A 20,566-nucleotide genomic window follows, 5' to 3' on the forward strand; every position below is an offset into this window, starting at 1 on the left:
CTACTCTGCCAATTTTTTTTTTTTAGGTATTAACAATTTCTATTTTATTTAACAAAATGAACTGTATGTTTCTTTTTTGTATTTTTTAAATTTTGTTATCATTAATTTACAATTACATGAAGAACATTATGTTTACTAGGCTCCCCCCTTCACCAAGTCCACACCACACACCCCATTACACTCACTGTCCATCAGCATAGTAAGATGTTGTAGAATCACTACTTGTCTTCTCTGTGTTGCACAGACCGCCCCATGGGCCCCCATACATTATATGTGCTAATCATAACACACCCTTTCTTTTTCCCCACCCTTATTCCTCCCTTCCCTCCCATCTTCCCCAGTCCCTTTCCCTTTGGTAACTGTAAGTCCATTCTTGGGTTCTGTGATTCTGGTGCTGTTTTGTTCCTTCAGTTTTTCTTTGTTCTTATACTCCACATATGGGTAAAATCATTTGGTATTTGTCTTTCTCTGCCTGGCTTATTTCACCGAGCATAATACCCTCTAGCTCCATCCATGTTGCTGCAAATGTTAGGATTTGTTTTCTTCTTATGGCTGAACTGTATTCCATTGTGCATACATTCATCTACTGATAGACACATACATTGTTTCCATTTCTTGGCTTTTGTAAATAGTGCTGTGATAAACATAGGGGTACATGTGTCTTTTACAAAATGGGCTGCTGTATTCTTAGGGTAAATTCCTAGGAGTGGTATTCCTGGGTCAAATGGTATTTCTATTTTGAGCTTTTTGAGGAACCTCCATATTGCTTTCCACCATGTTTGAATGAATTGACATTCCCAGCAACAGTGTAGGAGGATTCCCCTTTCTCCACAACCTCGCCAACTTTTGTTGTGGTTTGTCTTTTGGATGGTAGCCATCCTTACTGGTGTGAGGTGATACCTCATTGTGGTTTTAATTTGCATTTCTCTGATGACAAGTGATGTGGCGCATCTTTTCATGTGTCTATTGGCCATCTGAACTTCTTCTTTGGAGAACTCTCTGTTCAGCTCCCCTGTCCATTTTTTTATTGGAATATTTGCTTTTTGTTTGTTGAGTTGTGTTAGCTCTTTATATATTTTGGATGTCAACCCTTTATCAGATCTGTCATTTATGAATATATTCTCCGTACTATAGGATGCCCTTTTGTTCTGTTGATGGTGTTCTTTACTGTACAGAAGCTTTTAAGCTTGATATAGTTCCATTTGTTCATTTTTCTTTTCTTTCCCTTGCCTGGAGAGATATGTTCATGAAGAAGTCGCTCATGTTTATGTCCAAGATATTTTCGCCTATTTTTTTCTAAGAGTTTTATAGTTTCATGGCTTACATTCAGGTCTTCGATCCATTTCAGATTTACTTTTGTGTATGGGGTTAGACAGTGATCCAGTTTCATTCTCTTACATGTAGCTATCCAGTTTTGCCAGCACCATCTGTTGAAGAGACTGTAATTTCCCCATTGTATGTCCATGGCTCCTTTATCTTATATTAATTGACCATATATGTTTGGGTTAATGTCTGGAGTCTCAATGCTCTTCCACTGGTCTGTGGCTCTGTTCTTGTGCCAGTACCAAATTGTCTTGATTACTGTGGCTTTGTAGTACAGCTTGATGTTGGGGAGCGAGATCCCCCCACTTTATTCTTCCTTCTCAGGATTGCTTTGGCTATTCTGGGTCTTTAGTGTTTCCATATGAATTTTTTAACTGTTTGTTCCAGTTCGTTGAAGAATGCTGTTGGTAATTTGATAGGGATTGCATCAAATATGTATATTGCTTTGGGCAGGATGGCCATTTTGATGATATTAGTTCATTCTAACCAAAAGTATGGGATGATTTTCCGTTTGTTAGTGTCCTCTTTAATTTCTCTTAAGAGGATCTTGTAGTTTTCAGGGTATACATCTTTCACTTCCTTGGTTTAGGTTTATTCCTGTGTATTTTATTCTTTTGGATGCAATTGTGAATAGAATTGTTTTCCTGATTTCTCTTTCTATTGGTTCATTGTTAGTGTATAGGAAAGCCACAGATTTCTGTGTGAATTTTTTTTTTTACCATAGTAAAATCAAGTTATAGATGTTTGTTTATTTATTTATTTATTTTGAGAGGGCATCTCTCATATTTATTGATCAAATGGTTGTTAATAACAATGAAATTCTGTATATGGGACTCAATGCACAATCATTAATCAACCCCAAGCCTAATTCTCAACAGTCTCCAGTCTTCTGAAGCATAACAAGTTCTTACATGGTGAACAAGTTCTTACATAGTGAATAAGTTCTTACATGGTGAACAGTGCAAGGGCAGTCATATCACAGAAACTTTTGGTTTGCATCACGCATCATGAACTATAAACAATCAAGTCAGATATGATTATTTGTTTAATTTTTATACTTGATTTATATGTGAATCCTACATTTCTCCCTCATTATTATTATTATTATTTTTAATAAAATGCTGAAGTGGTAGGTAGATGCAAGATAAAGGTAGAAAACATAATTTAGTGCTGTAAGAGGGCAAATGTAGATGATCAGGTCTGTGCCTATAGACTAAGTATTAATCCAAGCTAGACAAGGGCAACAAAACATCCACAGATGCAGAAGATTTCTCTCAGGACAGAGGGGGTGAGGTTCTAATCCTCCCCTCTGTTGGTCCCCAATTTCTCTCCTGATGGCCCCCCTGCGACTGTGCCTGTCTTAGGTTGTTCCTCCCTTGAGGAATCTTACCCATCTCTGGCTAACCACTCATCTTCTGGGGCCATACAGGGAAATGTAAAGTTGGTAAGTGAGAGAGAAGCAATATTGTTTGAAAAGGTTAGCTTTTTACTTCTTTGCAGATTTATGCCCTGTGGCTTCTATGCCCAGCATTTGCCTTGAGGTATCTATACCACTTGGAAGAATTATGATACTCAGTAATTTTCTATATGAGGCACGAACTCTACTAAAGCGTTGTAATTAGGAAGGAATAAGAAAAACTATAGAAGTAGCAGATGGAAGAAAACATGGGAAGATTGATTATTTCTTTGGCATATCTTCTTGTAGAGTAACATAAGCATGTATAGGTTTTAACAAACTGCTAATTAAATTGTGTACACACATTAACATAATAGGAATACAGCTACATAACAAAAAAAGACCTACAATTACCAGCCATATCCAGTGAAACCAGGAAAACCAGTTAGGTACCCTAGGCATTTGTGAAAACTTATCAATGATCAGATGGATATTGTCTAACTGAATTTGAATAGTTTGAGAAAAATCAGACAAATTAAAACAACACATTCCTGGGAACGGTTCTCTGTGTGTTAATTTTGTTCCTGCAACTTTGCTGTATTCCAATATCAGTTCTAGTAGTTTTGGAGTGGAGTCTTTAGGGTTTTTTATGTACAGTATCATGTCATCTGCAAATAGTGACAGTTTGACTTCTTCTTTACCAATCTGGATTCCTTGTATTTCTTTGTTTTGTCTAATTGCCATAGCTAGGACCTCCAGTACTATGTTAAATAACAGTGGGGAGAGTGGGCATCCCTTTCTTGTTCCTGATCTCAGAGGAAAAGCTTTCAGCTTCTTGCTGTTCAGTATGATGTTAGCTGTGGGTTTATCACATATGACCTTTGTTATGTTGCGGTGCTTGCCCTCTCTAGCCATTATGTTGAGAGTTTTTATCATGAATGGATGTTGAATTTTGTCGAATGCTTTTTCAGCTTCTATGGAGATGATCATGTGGTTTTTGTCCTTCTTTTTGTTCATGTGGTGGATGATATTGATGGATTTTCTAATGTTGTACCATCCTTGCATCCCTGGGATGAATCCCACTTGGTCATGGTGTATGATCCTTTTGATGTATTTCTGAATTCGGTTTGTTAATATTTTGTTGAGTGTTTTTGCATCTATGTTCTTCAGGGATATTGGTCTGTAGTTTTCTTTTTTGGTGGGGTCTTTGCCTGGTTTTGGTATTAGGGTGATGTTGGCTTCATAGAATGAGTTTGGGAGTATTGCCTCCTCTTCTATTTTTTGGAAAACTTTAAGGAGAATGGGTATTGTCTTCTCTGTATGTCTGATAAAATTCTGAGGTAAATCCATCTGGTGCAGGGGTTTTGTTCTTGGGTAGTTTTTTGATTACCACTTCAATTTCTTTGCTTGTAATTGGTTTGTTTAAATTTTGTGTTTCTTCCTCGGACAGTCTTGGAAGGTTGTATTTTTCTAGAAAGTTGTCCATTTCTTCTAGGTTTTCCAGCTTGTTAGCATATAGATTTTCATAGTATATTATAATAATTCTTTCTATTTCTGTGGGGTTCGTCATGATTTTTCCTTTCTTGTTTCTGATTCTGTTAATGTGTGTTGATTCTCTTTTTCTCTTAATAAGTCTGGCTAGAGGCTTATCTATTTTGTTTATTTTCTCGAAGAACCAGCTTTTAGTTTCATTGATTTTTTCTATTGTTTTATTCTTCTCGATTTTATTTATTTCTTCTCTGATCTTTATTATGTCCCACCTTCTGGTGACTTTAGGCCTCATTTCTTTTCCCAATTTGAATATTTGTGACGTTAGACTATTCATTTGGGATTGTTCTTCCTTCTTTAAGTAAGCCTGGATTGTTACATACTTTCAATTTAAGACTGCTTTCACTGTGTCCCACAGAAGTTGGGGCTTTGTATTGTTGTTGTCATTGGTTTCCATATACTGCTCAATCTCTGTTTTAATTTGGTCATTGATCCATTGATTATTTAGGAGCATGTTGTTCAGACTCCATGTGTTTGTAGGCCTTTTTGCTTTCTTTGTACAATTTAGTTCTAGTTTTATACCTTTGTGGTCTAAGAAGTTGGTTGATAGAATTTCAATCGTTTTGAATTTACTGAGACTCTTTTTGTGTCCTCTACCTCCTTTTTAATTGGAATATTTTCTTTTTGTTTGTTGTGGTGTGTTAGCACTTTATATATTTTGGATGTCAACCCTTTATCGGATCTGTCATTTATGAATATATTCTCCCGTACTGTAGGATGCCCTTTTGTTCTGTTGATGGTGTTCTTTACTGTACAGAAGCTTTTAAGCTTGATATAGTCCCATTTGTTCACTTTTCTTTTCTTTCCCTGCCTAGAGAGATATGTTCATGAAGAAGTCGCTCGTGTTTATATCCAAGATATTTTTGCCTGTTTTATTCTAAGAGTTTTATAGTTTCATGGCTTACATTCAGGTCTTTGATCCACTTCGGATTTACTTTTGTGTATGGGGTTAGACAATGATCCATGTTTCCTCCTTTTTTGCAGCCATCACCTCAGGCTTTGGAGCTATGACCCAGATCACCAGCTGTGGGCCCAATACATCAGTGTTTGGCAGCACCATCTCATCGCCCTTCACATCCAGGATGTCAGCAGGCCCCACTGGCAGTGGGGGCTTTGGGATGAGCATGGCTGCCCCCCACAGCTGCTCTACCACTGGGGCATTTGGCTTTGGAGCCAGACGGAGTGGGAGAACTGGTCTCAAGAACCATTTCTGGGGAGGGTTGGATCCTAACTCCCTGGGTGCAGCTGGCCAGAGCACACCCTCTCCCTTCCTCATGGCCAGCATGCCTCAGAACACATATGCGATTGCAGGTGAGATTTGGAATGGGCTCGGTCTGCAGTGCCAGGCGCTGTATTAAGTGCTGACACAGTCTCCACTTTTCTATCTGTATGCTGTGGTGAAGATTTAGATGTTATCACCGACGTTATTTCTAAACTGCCTCATGTTGCATTGTAAATCATGACCAGAGGAGCTATTTAGGTAGTCAACAGCAGCCATTCTGAGACAATAGCAAACTGAGGCCATGGCCACAGTTCCAGAATTGGGAGCAGGGACAGAAGCTGGGGCTGAGTACGTTGCAGGCACAGAAGCAAAGGCCCGAAGGCAGAGATGAGCTTATGTTTTCATGAGCATAGAAGAGCCAGGTGTGGCTAGAGGTTTAAAAAGGAAAGTGGGATAAAATGACATTAAGAGACAGGCAGAAAGGAAGATCATTCACAGCCTTTTGAAAGGTTTTTTCTTTTTGGTATCCATCTACAATTATCTGAAGAATGTTATGTTTACTTGGCTCCCCTGTTCCCCAAGTTCCCCACACAAACCCCATTAGAGTCACTGTCCATCAGTGTAGTAACATGCTGTAGAATCACTACTTGTCTTCTTTGTGTAGCCTAGCCCTCCCCGTGCGCCCCCACATTATAAATGCTAATCATAATGCCCCCTTTCTTTTTCCCTGCCCTTATCCCTCCCTTCCCACCCATCCTCCTTAGTCCCTTTCCCTTTGGTAACTGTTAGTCCATTCTTGGGTTCTGTGATTCTGCTGCTGTTTTGTTCCTTCAGTTTTTCCTTTGTTCTTATACTCCAGAGATGAGCGAAATCATGTGGTACTTGTCTTTCTCTGCCTGGCTTATTTCACTGAGCATAATACCCTTAGCTCCATCCATGTTGTTGCAAATGTTAGGATTTGTTTTCTTCTTATGGCTGAATTATATTCCATTGTGCATATGTATCACATCTTTTTTATCCATTCATCTTGTGATGGACATTAGGTTGTTTCCATTTCTTGGGTGTTGAGAATAGTGCTGCGATAAACATAGGGGTGCATATGTCTTTTCAAACTGGGCTGCTGTATTCTTAGAGTAAATTCCTAGGAGTGGAATTCCTGGGTCAAATGGTATTTCTATTTTGAGCTTTTTGAGGAACTTCCATATTGCTTTCCACAATGGTTGAATGATTTTACATTCCCAGGAACATCGTAGGAGGGTTCCCCTTTCTCCACAACCTCGCCAACATTTGTTGTTGTTTGTGTTTTGGATGGCAGTGATCCTTACTGTTGTGAGGTGATATCTCATTATGGTTTTAATTTGCATTTCTCTGATGACAAGCGATGTGGCGCATCTTTTCATGTGTCTATTGGCCATCTGAATTTCTTCTTTGGAGAACTGTCTGTTCAGCTCCCCTGCCCATTTTTTAATTGGATTGTTTGCTTTTTGTTTGTTTAGCTGTGTTAGCTCTGTATATATTTTGGATGTCAACCCTTTGTTGAATCTGTCATTTATGAATATATTCTCCCATACTGTAGGATGCCCTTTTGTTCTGTTGATGGTGTCCTTTACTGTACAGGAGATTTTAAGCTTGATATAGTCCCATTTTTTCATTTTTTCTTTTCTTTCCCTTGCCTGGGGAAATACACTCATGAAGAAGTCACTCATGTTTATGTCCAAGAGATTTTTGCCTGTTATTTTTCTTGAGTTTTATGGTTTCATGGCTTCATTCAGGTCTTTGATCCATTTAGAATTTTCTTTTGTGTATGGGGTTAGACAATGATCCATGTTTCCTCCTTTTTTGCAGCCACCACCTCGGGCTTTGGAGCTATGACCCAGACCACCAGCAGCAGGACCAGTAGCTCAGTGTTTGGCAGCACCACCTCATCACCCTTCATGTCCTAGTTGCCAGCAGGCCCTGCTGGAAGTGGGGGCTTTGGGATGAGCGGGCTGCCCCCCCACAGCTGCTCCACCACCAGGACATTCACTTGCAGCAAGACAGAGTGGAAGAACTGCTGGCAGAGTCCCTTTCAGGGGAGGCTTGCGTCGGAATTCCCTGCGTGCAGCTGGCCAGAGCACACCCTCTGTCTGCCACGTGGCCAGCATGCCTCAGAACACGTCTGTTTTTGCAAGTGAGATTTGGAATGGGCTTGGTCTGCAGCGCCAGGTGCTGTTTTAAGTGCCAACACGTTCTCTGCTCTCAGAGCTGTACGCTGTGGTGAAGAGACAGATGTTATCACAGATGTTATCTGTAAACAGCTTCAGGTAGTGGTGTAACTCATGACCGGAGGAGCTATTTAGGTAGGCAGCAGCAGCCTTTCTGAGACAATAGCAAACTGAGGCCATGACCGTATTTCCAGAGTTGGGAGCCAGCTCTGTGGCTGTGTGTGAGGGTCTTGCAGGCACAGGAGCAAAGACCCGAAGGCAGAGACGAGCTCATGTTTTCATGAGCAGAGAAGAGCCAGGTGTGGCTAGAGGTTTAAAAAGGAAAGTGAGATAAAATGACACTAAGAGACAGGCAGAAAGGAAGATCAGTCATGGCCTTTTAAAATGTTTTCTTTTTGGTATCTTTCTACAATTACATGCAGAACATTATGTTTACTAGGCTCCCCACTTCACCAAGTCCTGGCACAAACCCCATTACAGTCACTGTCCATCAGTGTACTAAGGTGCTGTAGAATCACTGCTTGTCTTCTCTGTGTTGCTCAACCCTTCCCGTGCCCCCACACACATTATACATGCCAATCATAATGTACCCTTTCTTTTTCCCCACCCTTATCCATCCCTTCCCACCCATCCTCCTCAGTCCCTTTCCCTTTCGTAACTGTTAGTCCATTTTTGGGTTCTGTAATTCTGCTGCTCTTTTCTTCCTTCATTTTTTCTTTGTTCTTATACTCCACATATGAGTGAAATCATTTGGTATTTGTCTTTCTCCACCTGGCTTATTTCACTGAGTATAATACCCTGTAGCTCCATCCATGTTGTTGCAAATGGTAGGATTTGTTTTCTTCTTTTGGCTGAATAATATTCCATTGTGTATATGTACCACATCCTTCTTTATCCATTCATCTACTGATGGACACTTAGGTTGCTTCCATTTCTTGGCTATTGTAAATAGTGCTGCCATAAACATAGGGGTGCATCTGTGTTTTTCCAACTGGGCTGCTGTACTCTTAGGGTAAATTTCTAGAAGTGGTATTCCTGGGTCAAATCGTATTTCTATTTTGAGCTTTTTGAGGAACCTCCATACTGCTTTCCACAATGGTTGATCTAATTTATATTTCCACCAGTAGTGTAGTAGGGTTCCCCTTTCTCCGCAACCTTGCCAACATTTGTTGTTGTTTGTCTTTTGGATGGTAGCGATCCTTACTGGACTGAAATGATATTGTTTCCTCCTTTTTTGCAGCCACCACCTCGGGCTTCAGAACTATGACCCAGACCACCAGCAGTGGGAGCAGTTGCTCAGTGTTTGGCACCACCTCATCACCCTTCATATCTGGGGCGTCAGCAGGCCCTGCTCACAGTGGGGGCTTTGGGATGAATGGGGCATTTGGCTTTGGGGAGAACAGACTGGGAGGACTGGTGGCACGGCCCCTTTCTGTGGAGGCTTGTGTAAGAACTCCCTGGGTACAGCTGGCCAGAGCACACCGTTTGCCTTCCACGTGGCCAGCACACCTCAGAACACGTCTGTGTTTGCACATCTGATTTGGAATCGGCTCAGTGCTGGAGTCCAGCTCCAGCTAAGGTGTGGGTCACGAAGGAAAGGACAACATCGGTGAGTGAGATGAATGAGGAGATGAAACACCCTATTAAAGTTGTAACATCTCCTGACATCAAGCAGCAGGGTCTTTATTTTTATATCTTTTTAAGGTTTACATTATGTTGAACTTTTTTTTGAGAGGGCATCTCTCACATTTATGGATCAAATGGTTGTTAACAACAATAAAATTCTTTATAGGGGACTCAGTGCACAATCATTCATCAACCCCAAGCCTAATTCTCAACAGTCTCCAATCTTCTGAAGCATAACGAACAAGTTCTTACATGGTGAACAAGTGTTGAACATTTTTTAATCGTGAATAATATCATCCTTTTTCTGTCAGTTTACATAATTTCAGCTTATTACACTTAAGTAAATATCATTTCTTCTTATAGTTGCCGTTTAACATTTAATTTTTAACTTTCCCCTAGTCTATTGTGATTAGTAATTCATGTAAGCTATGTACTAGGTGCTAAACAGAAAGTGGCGTAAGGCAGCATGTGGGTTAAGCATCTGGGCTATGATTTTTACTTTAAGCGTGTCAGATTATATAGACTTTTCGATATGTGTCTAAGGTATGTGTCTAAGTCTATATAAAGTTTAAGCCGGTTATATAATATGCAAGCTATATGTCTTTTGGTTATTAAATGTAACCAGATTATTAATTAAATCCTATCCTACACATGTGGATTGAGGCCTACATCTAAAATCTAGGGACGGTACTCCTATCACCCATTCCTATGAATACAATAAAAACACCTTATTATAATATTCATTCCACAATTTCAGATGTTTACACCTTTCCTCCTGCATCTACAGGCTCTAGGGCCTTGCAGTCCTCTTTATCCTTTATATAATAACACTAAATCTGCTTTTACTACCTTACTATTAATATAGTAATATTTTATAAATTTATCATAAACTTTTATATATGGGATATTTGTAAATATAAATTTAATTTTGCTCATAAATTCTTTCCATGAGGGTTCACCGGAGGTGTCTTCTATTATTATAAGCAACATAAGGGGGGCCCTGGGCAGTGGGGCTATTAATCTTTATTACTTTGCTGTTTCATAAGTTTCTTGGGAGAATGGGTTTTTCCATGGCCTAGGTTCCCATAACTCCTTTTCTGCCAATATTCTAAAGAAATCCTGGTTAGTCATTTTTGAATTGTTACAAAGGGGAGGACAAACTGCATCTAGTTTTAAGAGAGGCCTGGGTTGTTCTGCCTTACTTATTCCTGGCAGTATGCCTGGAACAGTTGTTGGTCCCATAACACTGCTTTCATTTCTGGAATTGCTGCTTTGGTCAATATTTTGGGTTTTGTTATTTACTAAAGATGAATAAATCTTAAGTACATAAGATTTCCCATATATGAGCCCAATCACCAACATCTTAACTGCAAAAATAAGTGCGGGAATTAGCAGGGGCCAGCTATGAGGTTTCCTGTTTTCAGGATTCCTCCTCGTGCCTGGACCTTGTCAAACAGCATGAGCAGCATGGCCTGCGCCATCTCCCCCTTTTTTTATTTTTTGCAGCTAGTTGTAGCATCTTCAATTTCAAATGGGTTGTTCGTATTCTTTTGCTCAGCAGTTGGATGAAGACTGGGAAAAGGAGTAGAAGGGAGAGTATAATTAATGCTGACATTCTGAAATTTATAAAAAAGGGAAACCAACCAGTATGGGTAGTATACAGTCGCAGGGTAGCCAGGAAAAAATTAGCAACTTAAGGAGCTATGGCTGAGGATACATGAGCTTCACTAATAGCTCTTATCTTTTTGTGTAAATTGGCCATGTTTAAAGAAATATTAGAATTATTTCAAATGCCTAATAAATAATTTTTCACACTGTCCCAAGAAGTTTCGGTGGAATTATATAAGTAGGGAGTCATGCAAATTTATTATACTGACTGTAACATGCAGTAGCTCCGAACTTGAAACAACCTAAATGTCCATCAACAGGGAAATGATTAGCTAAGTAATAGTATATCAATATTATGGAATAATATGCAGCTATTAAAGGACTGAAAGAGACAAGGTGCCAACATAGAAATACATTTATAATGTATGGTAAAGCAGGAAAAGAACAATGAAGTAGTGGTGGAATAAACAGTAAATCAATCTCTCTCATACAATCCTATTTCTTTAAAAGTATCTAGTTTTTCCCTCTCTCTGGAATGCTCTTTTCCTAGATGTTCACCTCTCTAGCTCATTCACATTCAACTCAGACACTGTGTCCTCAGCTCAGAGGCCTCTTCTAGCCACCCTGGCCCTCCACCAACCCACGTCACTCTCTACCTTCTTACCTAGTTTTATTTTTTCACAGCGCTTACACAATCTGAAATTCCTACTGGTTCCCATGCTTACTGCCCTTCTCCTCCTACCAGAAAATTAATCCTATCAGACTGTGCTCCAGTCACCTGCATCATTGCCTGGCATGGATAAAGTGCTCAGTAAACATTTGGGAGAGAAAGAGACACATGCATCTTTTTGTACATCATATAACTTTTAGAAATGTGGACAGTTATCTAATGGAAGGTGTATTTGTGGAGTGGGATTGGATGTGGAGAGGAGAGCAGCTGGGAGAAGAAGAAAGTGCAGCTTTGTATTTATACTATTATGTTTGGGTTTTCCTACAATAAGCAAATTGCTTTTTTCAAAAATTTTTTGATGAGGTGAAATTTATATAACATAAAATTAAGCATTTTAAAGTGAACAAGTCAGGGTATTTAGTGTAATCACAATGTTTGTGCAGCTACCACCTTCGTCTAGTTCCCACACATTTTTACCGTGGCACAAGGGCACCCGTAATCATATGAATGCTTCCCATTCCCATGGGAACACGCTCCCCTTTCTCCTGTCCTCCCTGTCCCCATAGCCACCAATCTCATTTCTATCTCTAGAATTCACCCATTCTAGTAATTTCATACTAATGGAATCATACAATAGATCATCTTTTGTGTCTGGCTGCCTTCACCAGCATCATATTCTCACGGTTCATCCACGCTGTAGCAGGAGTCAGAGCTTCATTCCTTTTTATGGCCAAATAATATCCCAGTGTATGAATGTACCACTTCTTATTTATCCATTCTTCTGTTGATGAGCAACTTGCTTTTGTAACTTAAAGACATTAAAAATAAAAGAAAGGATAACACGTGAATCACAGTAAGGTATACAGTCTACTTAATTGTATCAGGGCAATGTCAATTTCCTGGTATTGATAGTGTATTATAGTTACATAAGATGTTACTATTGGGGAAAGTGGGGTGATGGGGGACCTCTTGTAATATTTTTGCAGTTTTGGGGGAGTCTATAATTACTTACAAATAAAAAGTTAGAAGGTTAAAATGCTCATACCAACAAAAAAGGCAAGTTTTCTGAGCAAGTAAAGCCCACTTGTAATTAAACAGACTTTAGCCTCGATTCCTATGTCTTTATTGAAGGTTTCTTCTTCCTTCCTTAATTAAATTTGTTTGGGCCATGGGTAGCCCTGGGGAAAGGATCTTCTTTTCACTTTGAGAATTTTATAAATGTAGAACAGTATCAAGAATCACAAACACATACCTATGTAGAATTCCCAGATTGTCAATTGTTAACATCTGATAACCTTCTTTTATGTTTTAAGAACAGAAATAAAACAATTCTAATACATATGTTGCCTCTTTTACTCCCATCCCAGTCAAATTCTACCCTCCCCAAAAGGCTGTCATGTATGAAACGTGATCCATCTAATCTACTTAAAAACATTCACATATACAACATACAAATGAATGAAAACCACCGTATTGTTTTAAAATTGATGTATAGTACAAAAAACCTGCTTTTCACACCATGTGTTTGTCTCTTAACTGTGATAGAGTAACTCCATCAATGTTTATACCTGTTCTTTATTCACCCATTTCCCTTTTAGGCTTTTAGGTTATTTCCAAATTTCTGTTATACCCACAGCACTTGTACAAGTGTCTGGATACTGTCAGAAGCAAGTTACAGAAATTTAATTCTGGATTTAACCAGAGGAAATGTATTATCTTACATAACCAAGTTAGAAAACAAAATTCAAGTGAACAAATTTTAAAGACTTACTTGGCACTCTTCAACAATTCATGAACCGGGCAGCATCCAATGGAGCAGAGAGAAAGGAGCTCTGGGGAGTTAAACCAAATGAATGACTTTTATGGGCAGAAGGGAGCAAGAACAAAGCAGTTACAATAGTAACAGGTGGGTTGGTGTGGCAAGGTTTATGCCTTCAGGGGATGGCAGGGGTCTATCAGGCAGGGGATATCACTAGTGTTGGCCAGGTGAGTCCTGACTGACTGGTTTCAGATTGCATTTCTGGGGGAGCTGAAACTGTAACTAAGTCTCAGTTTGGTTATGTGGGGCTTAGCATAAATAACTCCATTTTGGGCCTATTGTCATGTTTCTAACAACTATAAGCCCTCAGATAAGACTGACTTGAGTCCATTGCATCAGGAGCTTAATGACCTCAAGGACTTATATGTTTCCATCTGTCTGCTGCCCTACATGTTGGCTTCATCCTCAGGCTGGTTCCCAGATGGCTAGAGTCCTAGACGCTAGTCCGGAGAAGCAAGGGAGTGTATCTCATTCTGCCGCTGTTTTCTAGGATCAGGAAACTTTTCTCTGAAGCCCACCAGGAGCTATCTCCCCCATGTCATTGGCCTGAAATGGGTCACATACCCAATCTTGAAAAGGAGATCTCTCTCTCCTTATTGTGGTAAAATATACAAAACATATTGTTTCCTCATTGGGTGTACCATTATACATTCTCACCAGCAACATTATTAGCCATTTCGCACAAGTGTTCCAATTTCTCCACATCCTCTCCAGCACTTGTTATTTCCTGTTTTGTTTGTTTTTAGTAATAGCCATCCTAATGGATGTGAAGTGGTATCTCCCTGTGCAAATGGGATCTCTTAAACCAGTGGTTTACACTGGTGGTTGTACATTAAAATCACCCTGAGAAATTTTACACCTAACCCACCTCTAGACTCTGATTTAACAGGCATTGGTTAGGACCTAGGCATTGATACATTTGAAATACACCCCACTATAGGGCCTCTGATTGAGGCCAAGCTTGAGAACCACTAGCCAGAGACAAATCTTCCAGCAAAAAATGGATGTTGGGAAATCAATTACAGCATTCAATACTACTCAGAAGTAAAATTCCTGAGTCCTCAGTTGGGTTTCTGTACTTACTTTGTAGAGCCAAGTTCAAATTATTCCTAGAAATTTAGAACCAGAAGTAAGTAGCCTGCTAACCCAGGTAACTATCAGGGACAGAAAATACACTGCTTGCTGCTTAATTTCCTCACCCAGCAAACTTTTTCTTTGTCTGAATTGGCAACAAACACAGTGCTAAGCTGACTGGTTCTGCACTTTGGCCAGACTTTACCATTTCATGTGGCTTGTTTGTTTTTAACAGCTTTATTGAAATTTAATTCACATGTCCCACAATTCACCTACTTAAAGCATCCAACTCAATGGTTTTTAGTATAGTTGTGGAACTGTCACCAAATTCCACAGCATTTCTTTCTTTCTGTCTTCCTTGTTTTTTCAAGTCTTCACTAACAGAAATGCAATTTGGAACAAAAGGAGCCAAAAGCTGACATCAAGTGAAAAAGAAGCAGGAACAAGGAGTCTTGATGAGCCACAAAATACACACATAATTCTTCACAAAGAAGAATGCACTGTGCAAGATAAAATAAAAGCAATGGAAGACTGAATCTACAGCTGATGATGGTGATGACATTGTTACAACTCAGTGATGCCTACCTGAACAAACTTTGAGCCTGAGAGCTCTCCTGATGAGTCAGTCACCCAGTTCTTCTGCTGAAATTGGCTTCCTCCCCAGCTCCCTGTGTGTTTAACTGCCTTTTCAATGGACTACCAGTTGTTCTGGTTTCCCAGGAATGAGAAGCTTCTGTGAGTAAATCTTTTGCTTCACTTTGCACCCTCATTTTCCAAGACCATCCATCCACCAGGAGGAAATGCTCATATTCAGAGCAAAAAAAAACCAATTGTTTGTTCAGATTAACTGGTTTGCAGGAATTTCCCAAATTAAACAATGAATTTAGTTATCAGTTTATACCCTTATCCTCCTGAGCAAGAATTTACTAAAACAAATGGAAAAGTCATGTTACTGCAGTTAGCCTGAGTTCTCCATTGTGATAATTAGGCTATGTGGATATAGGCAGTCTCAGTGCTCAATAGATCTACCCAGCTCAGAAATATATAAGCATTGACATAAATTTGTTTTGGGTACTGACAAGAAGACTACAAGCAAATATTTACTGAGCATTAAAAAATGCCAGATTCCATGCTAGGGACCAGAAACACTCTAAGAACTGAATCTGTAGAGCCCTCAAAGGCTGGGGATGCATGATCATCTACAACACATATGAAATGTCTGTTGTCTTTGAAGTGATGCACTAAAAATTAGTGACTGAAGATAATGTACTCTAGGCTGCCCTAGTCTCATCTGATCCCTGATATAAACATTTCATCTTTTGCCTAAATTTCTGAGTTTCCTTTAAAATTTACAGGGCAAAAAAGACAGGAAGGTAGATCACCCTCCTCTAAAAAATGGCTCTCCATCTCATCTTTTCCTTCTATATTAACAGTATCACCATCCTACCAGCTAGAAAACCATGGAGTTTTCTTTGACTCTTCGCTATTGCACCAAGTTGGTAATTCATCTGCACAATGCCTTGCCTGCTTCTAAACAGTGACTTCCTCAAATACATTAGTTTATTTCCATTTTAAATATTTTGTTTTCTTCTTAAAATATCACTCTAAACATTTTTAACAACAAAAGCCAAATATGAAATACTTTGGGCATAGGAAGTGAGTAGGAGCAAGAGAAGAAATTAATTTCCTCAAATAACAAAACCCAAAACTGCAAGATAGGCATTACTGTTAACCCCACCTTACAGGAAACGGAGGAGAAAAGACATCAAGTAACTTGACTTTAGGCTATATAGCTAAATACACTAAAGCTACAGAAGGTTAAAAAGAATAGCCACAGAGGAGTTTTTTTAAGAAGACATATTTTCCTAGGAGAAAAGACTAAAAGTAATAATCTGTAGGCAAAAGAACTTTCTACCCTTCAGATGGTAAAAGTTTTGAATAAGAAAGTTTTGCCTGGATATATAAATATTCCATCATTTGTGCTCAAAATACTTTTTAATGTTTTGGAACTGCCTTCAGAAATTGTACTACCTTTACTACCTTGCCTTTATATCCTCAACTGCTGCCCAGTTTCATCCTTTAATAATGGATTTAATTTGGAGGAATAAACAAACATTATTCAGAGTCAACTTGGAAACTGGATAATTAAAATGTATGCTTAAACTCAAGCTGTTTGCTATTAGAATCTGATATTGCTAAGCAAAATACAAAACAAATATAGAGGAGATGAGATACACAGCCACTATGATGGCAAGAACACATAACTGAGAACAGAGATTATAATCTAGCTCAGTCACTAACAAAGTACGTGATTTTGGCAGTCAACTCACCTCTCTGGACCGAAATTTCCTTACAGTCATAAAATTTTCCTTATCAAATTATCTAGATGTCACGGTGGAAAACAGAGATCTGACCCCCAAGAGCATAAAATTCCAAAAGGGTAAATTTCTGCTAGTGGAGGGGATGGAAACTTTTCCCAGCAACATTAAGATGACCCTCCATCAGGGTAAAAAGTTGAACCAGTCAGGACACAACAGTCGGAGGCGCTAAAAGCCCGCTCCACACTTGTCTTCTACAAGCTCTCTGGCTACCAAGACTGCCCAACAAGTTGAACAGTAAAACTGGACACAACTGACAAGAGATTGTAGCCCAACTTCACAAGGCCTGACATAGCAAATTAATGGAGACCATTCATTTTTACAGCCTCTATTAGACAAAAGACTGCATGCCTGTGTGCATTCAAGTCACATTACAGTGATAAAACTTAGTTTTTAAATATTTTTATTGCGATAAGATATATATAACAAAGTTTGCCATTTTAAGTGTACCATTTAGTGGCATTAGTCTTGTGACACTACCACCACTTAACTTTGTTAACAGGCATTTGTATTCATTCATCTGTCATTGTAGCAGGCCCTATGCTAAGGGCTGGGGACTACGTGTTGAACAAAATTGGTGTGGTCGGTTCCTTCACCTGGCCTTCATGGACCAGGATGGATGCTGTTTTTTGGCTTTTGGCTTTTTTTCTTTGCGGTCAAATAATGGCGAAGTCTTTATGTACATGGTAGGGAAGGCACTGTAGAAAAGGACCGTGGGTACACTGCAGAGGTAAGGGAGCCACGCGAGGAAGGTGCAGCCGTCCTACGCCCAATTCCAGAGTGTGGGACTTGCGGGATCTCAACTACACCTAAGGGGGCGGGGCCTGTGGCGGAGAGGGACGGGGTGGGAGGCGGAGCCTGAGCTTTTAGTGAGCGTGGGCGGGGCCGGGGCCGGGGAGGCGGAGGAGACACCTGGAGCGGTGGAGGGCGGGGCCTGGCGGGGCTTTGCGCACGGCTGGGCGGGGTCTGGCGACTCCCTCCGTAAGGCCCTGGACCTGCACCGAACACCGCCTTCGGCCCTGCTCCCTGGCGGCAGCGGCCTGACGGGAAGCCTGAGTGGAATGCGGCTGACGCGGAAGCGGCTCTGCTCGTTTCTCATCGCCCTGTACTGCCTATTCTCCCTCTACGCCGCCTACCACGTCCTCTTCGGGCGCCGCCGCCTGGCGCCGGCCGGGTCTTTGCGGGGCCTCAGGAAGGGGGCGGCCCCGGCGCGGGAGAGACGCGGCCGAGGTAGGACCCCGCGCGGGGACGGCCGAGCCACGAGGCCGCCGACCCTGCCCTCCGGTCCGGGCTCGGGGCGGCCTTTCGCCCTCTAGCTCTCCACGGCCAGCCCTGGGCGCGGGGTTGGAGCGGTACGAATGCCTCAGCCTTCGCCCGAAGCTCTCACGCGTGCTCACTCCCCACTCCGAGGCTGACAGGCGCGCGCATCTCCGAAACAGTGCCCTAAACATCGAAGGTGGTGTCGCAAAATGCCAGGGATTCCAGGGAATGCAGCTGGAGTTAAGACAGCTGTGTCCGTATGGAAACAAAGAGCCTTCTCTAAACACGCAGTGCCTTCAGAAGGCCAGGGGGCTTTCCCTCCAAGTTCTGATGCCCTGTCCTGTATTTTGACCTTTGTCAGGATCCGACTTGGGTTTATATCTCCCTCTTCGGAATTTGTCACTATAGTATATGAAACTGTTGAACACTTTACATTCTGAAGTCCAGTTTTTACGTATAGTTTACGGATATACAATGTATAAAGAATTGCAAAAGTTAAACTTGTCACTTGATACATACTTTCCAGCTGTTTTAGAAGGTTTCTTTGGGGAGAGATCATGTCTCATGTTAACATTTAATAACAATTTCTGATTTGTTTTTTAATGTGTGTGTTTAACCAGTTCAAATTAAGTTGCTTTGCCTCTCTGAAATACTAAAGTTAGGATGAAACCAGAACCCCCTAACAACTAATTTAAATGGCTTTAATTCATCTTCGACTGCAGCTCTACCTGACTAATAAACACTGTACCTCTCTTTTTAAAACAGAGCAGTTTACTTTGGAAAGGGAAGAATGGAATCCTTGGGAAGGAGATGAAAAATATGAGCAACAACACAGACTTAAAACTAGCCTTCAAATATTAAATAAATCCACAAAAGGGAAAACAGACTTCCATGAACAAATCTGGGGCAAAGCTGCCATTGTTAAGTTAATGTTTAGAGCTAAGATATGTCAAAGTATCATGAAATACACTTCATTAATATTCAGTTCACCTTATTTTAATACATTTATAGTTTATTTCATAATTTGTTAAGTTGTGATGTATTTTTTTCACTTTTTCTCTATTTCATTTCACCTTTTCCTTAGAAAACATACATGTAAATAGACTGTATGTATGGGGAAAGGAAATCCTGGGGAAAAATACCTCTGAAACCGAAATCAGTTAAAAAGAGAAATAAAGTGGAATATAAGAACAAAGAAAAAACTGAAGGAACAAAACAGCAGCAGAATCACAGAACTCAAGAATGGACTAACAGGTACAAAAGGGAAGGGGACTGGGGAGGATGGGTGGGTAGGGAGGGATAAGGGGGGGAGAAGTAGGGGGGTATTAAGATTAGCATGCATGGGGGGGTAGAAGAAAAGGGAGGGCTGTACAACACAGAGAAGGCAAGTAGTGATTCTACAACATTTTGCTATGCTGATGAACAGTGACTGTAAAGGGGTTTATAGGGGAGACCTGGTATAGGGGAGAGCCTAGTAAACATAATATTCGTCATGTAAGTGTAGATTAGTGATACCAAAAACAAAACAAAACAAAACAAAAAAGGGCAGTTCCTGTGTGGTAACCTCCAATGAGTTCTACACAAGGGTATAAAGGGCATATAAAAGTGTAGGCAAAGGGTCTGTTTGCGTTTATACAGAAGATCAAAGCCTAATTTGGCTACCCCGAAAATGAACTAAGATACGATATGAAAGAGAACTTCCAACATCTGCACTCTCTGGAAGACTCATGCCAGAAGATGATCATCAAGAAACCCCAACAAAGATCCACGCACTGCTACAGCTGTACATGCACTCATCCAACCAGCTCCTGGACTTGCCATGGGAATGAAGGAGATATCTAAGCTGGCCTGTGCATACAGTAAAACAACAAATTTGACTGGATCTATACTGTTGGAACTCAACCAAGAATTAGGAGAAGTGCAAATTGTAGCGCTCCAAAATCTTACAACTACAGACTATTTACTGTTAAAAGAACATATGGCATGTGAACAGTCCCCAGGAATGGGTTGTTTTAATTTGTCTGATTTCTCTCAGACTGTTCAAGTTCAGTTGGACAATATCCACCATATCATAGATAAGTTTTCACAAATGCCTAAGGTGCCTAACTGGTTTTCTTGCTTTCACTGGAGATGGCTGGTAATTACAGATATGCTTTGGTTATGTAACTATACTCCTATTATGTTAATGTGTGTGCGCAATTTAAGTAGTAGCTTAAAACCTATACATGCTGAAGTACTCTACAAGAAGATATGTCAAAGAAATAATCAATCTTCCCATGTTTTCTTCCGCCTGCTACTTCTATAGCTTTTCTTCTTCCTTCCTAATTACAACCCTTAAATAGAATTCGTGCCTCATATCAAATTTACCGAGTATCATAATTCTTCCAAGTGGTAAAGATACCTCACGACAAATGCTGGGCATAGAAGCTACAGGGCAT

The 20,566-nt window shown here is 40.3% G+C and overlaps 2 protein-coding genes across 2 annotated transcripts in view; both read left to right on the forward strand.

Annotated features, from left to right (window-relative positions):
• The window catches only part of LOC118917286 (nuclear envelope pore membrane protein POM 121-like), a 32,635-nt gene extending 22,309 nt beyond the window's left edge, over window positions 1–10,326 (forward strand). Inside the window, exons 10-12 of the mRNA XM_057487948.1 lie at window positions 5,252–5,578; window positions 7,335–7,659; window positions 8,934–10,326. Of these exons, the coding sequence (XP_057343931.1) occupies window positions 5,252–5,578; window positions 7,335–7,432 (425 nt within the window). The 3' untranslated portion in view covers window positions 7,433–7,659; window positions 8,934–10,326. The remainder of the gene's footprint in view (window positions 1–5,251; window positions 5,579–7,334; window positions 7,660–8,933) is intronic.
• A 7,517-nt stretch (window positions 10,327–17,843) lies between these two features.
• RXYLT1 (ribitol xylosyltransferase 1) overlaps window positions 17,844–20,566 on the forward strand; it is a 94,350-nt gene continuing 91,627 nt past the window's right edge. Inside the window, 3 exon segments of the mRNA XM_057486848.1 lie at window positions 17,844–18,098; window positions 18,894–19,048; window position 19,714. Coding sequence (XP_057342831.1) covers window positions 17,930–18,098; window positions 18,894–19,048; window position 19,714 — 325 coding nt within the window. The 5' untranslated portion in view covers window positions 17,844–17,929.

The sequence above is a fragment of the Manis pentadactyla genome, chromosome 10 (genome assembly GCF_030020395.1).
Source record: "Manis pentadactyla isolate mManPen7 chromosome 10, mManPen7.hap1, whole genome shotgun sequence".
NCBI lineage: Eukaryota > Metazoa > Chordata > Mammalia > Pholidota > Manidae > Manis > Manis pentadactyla.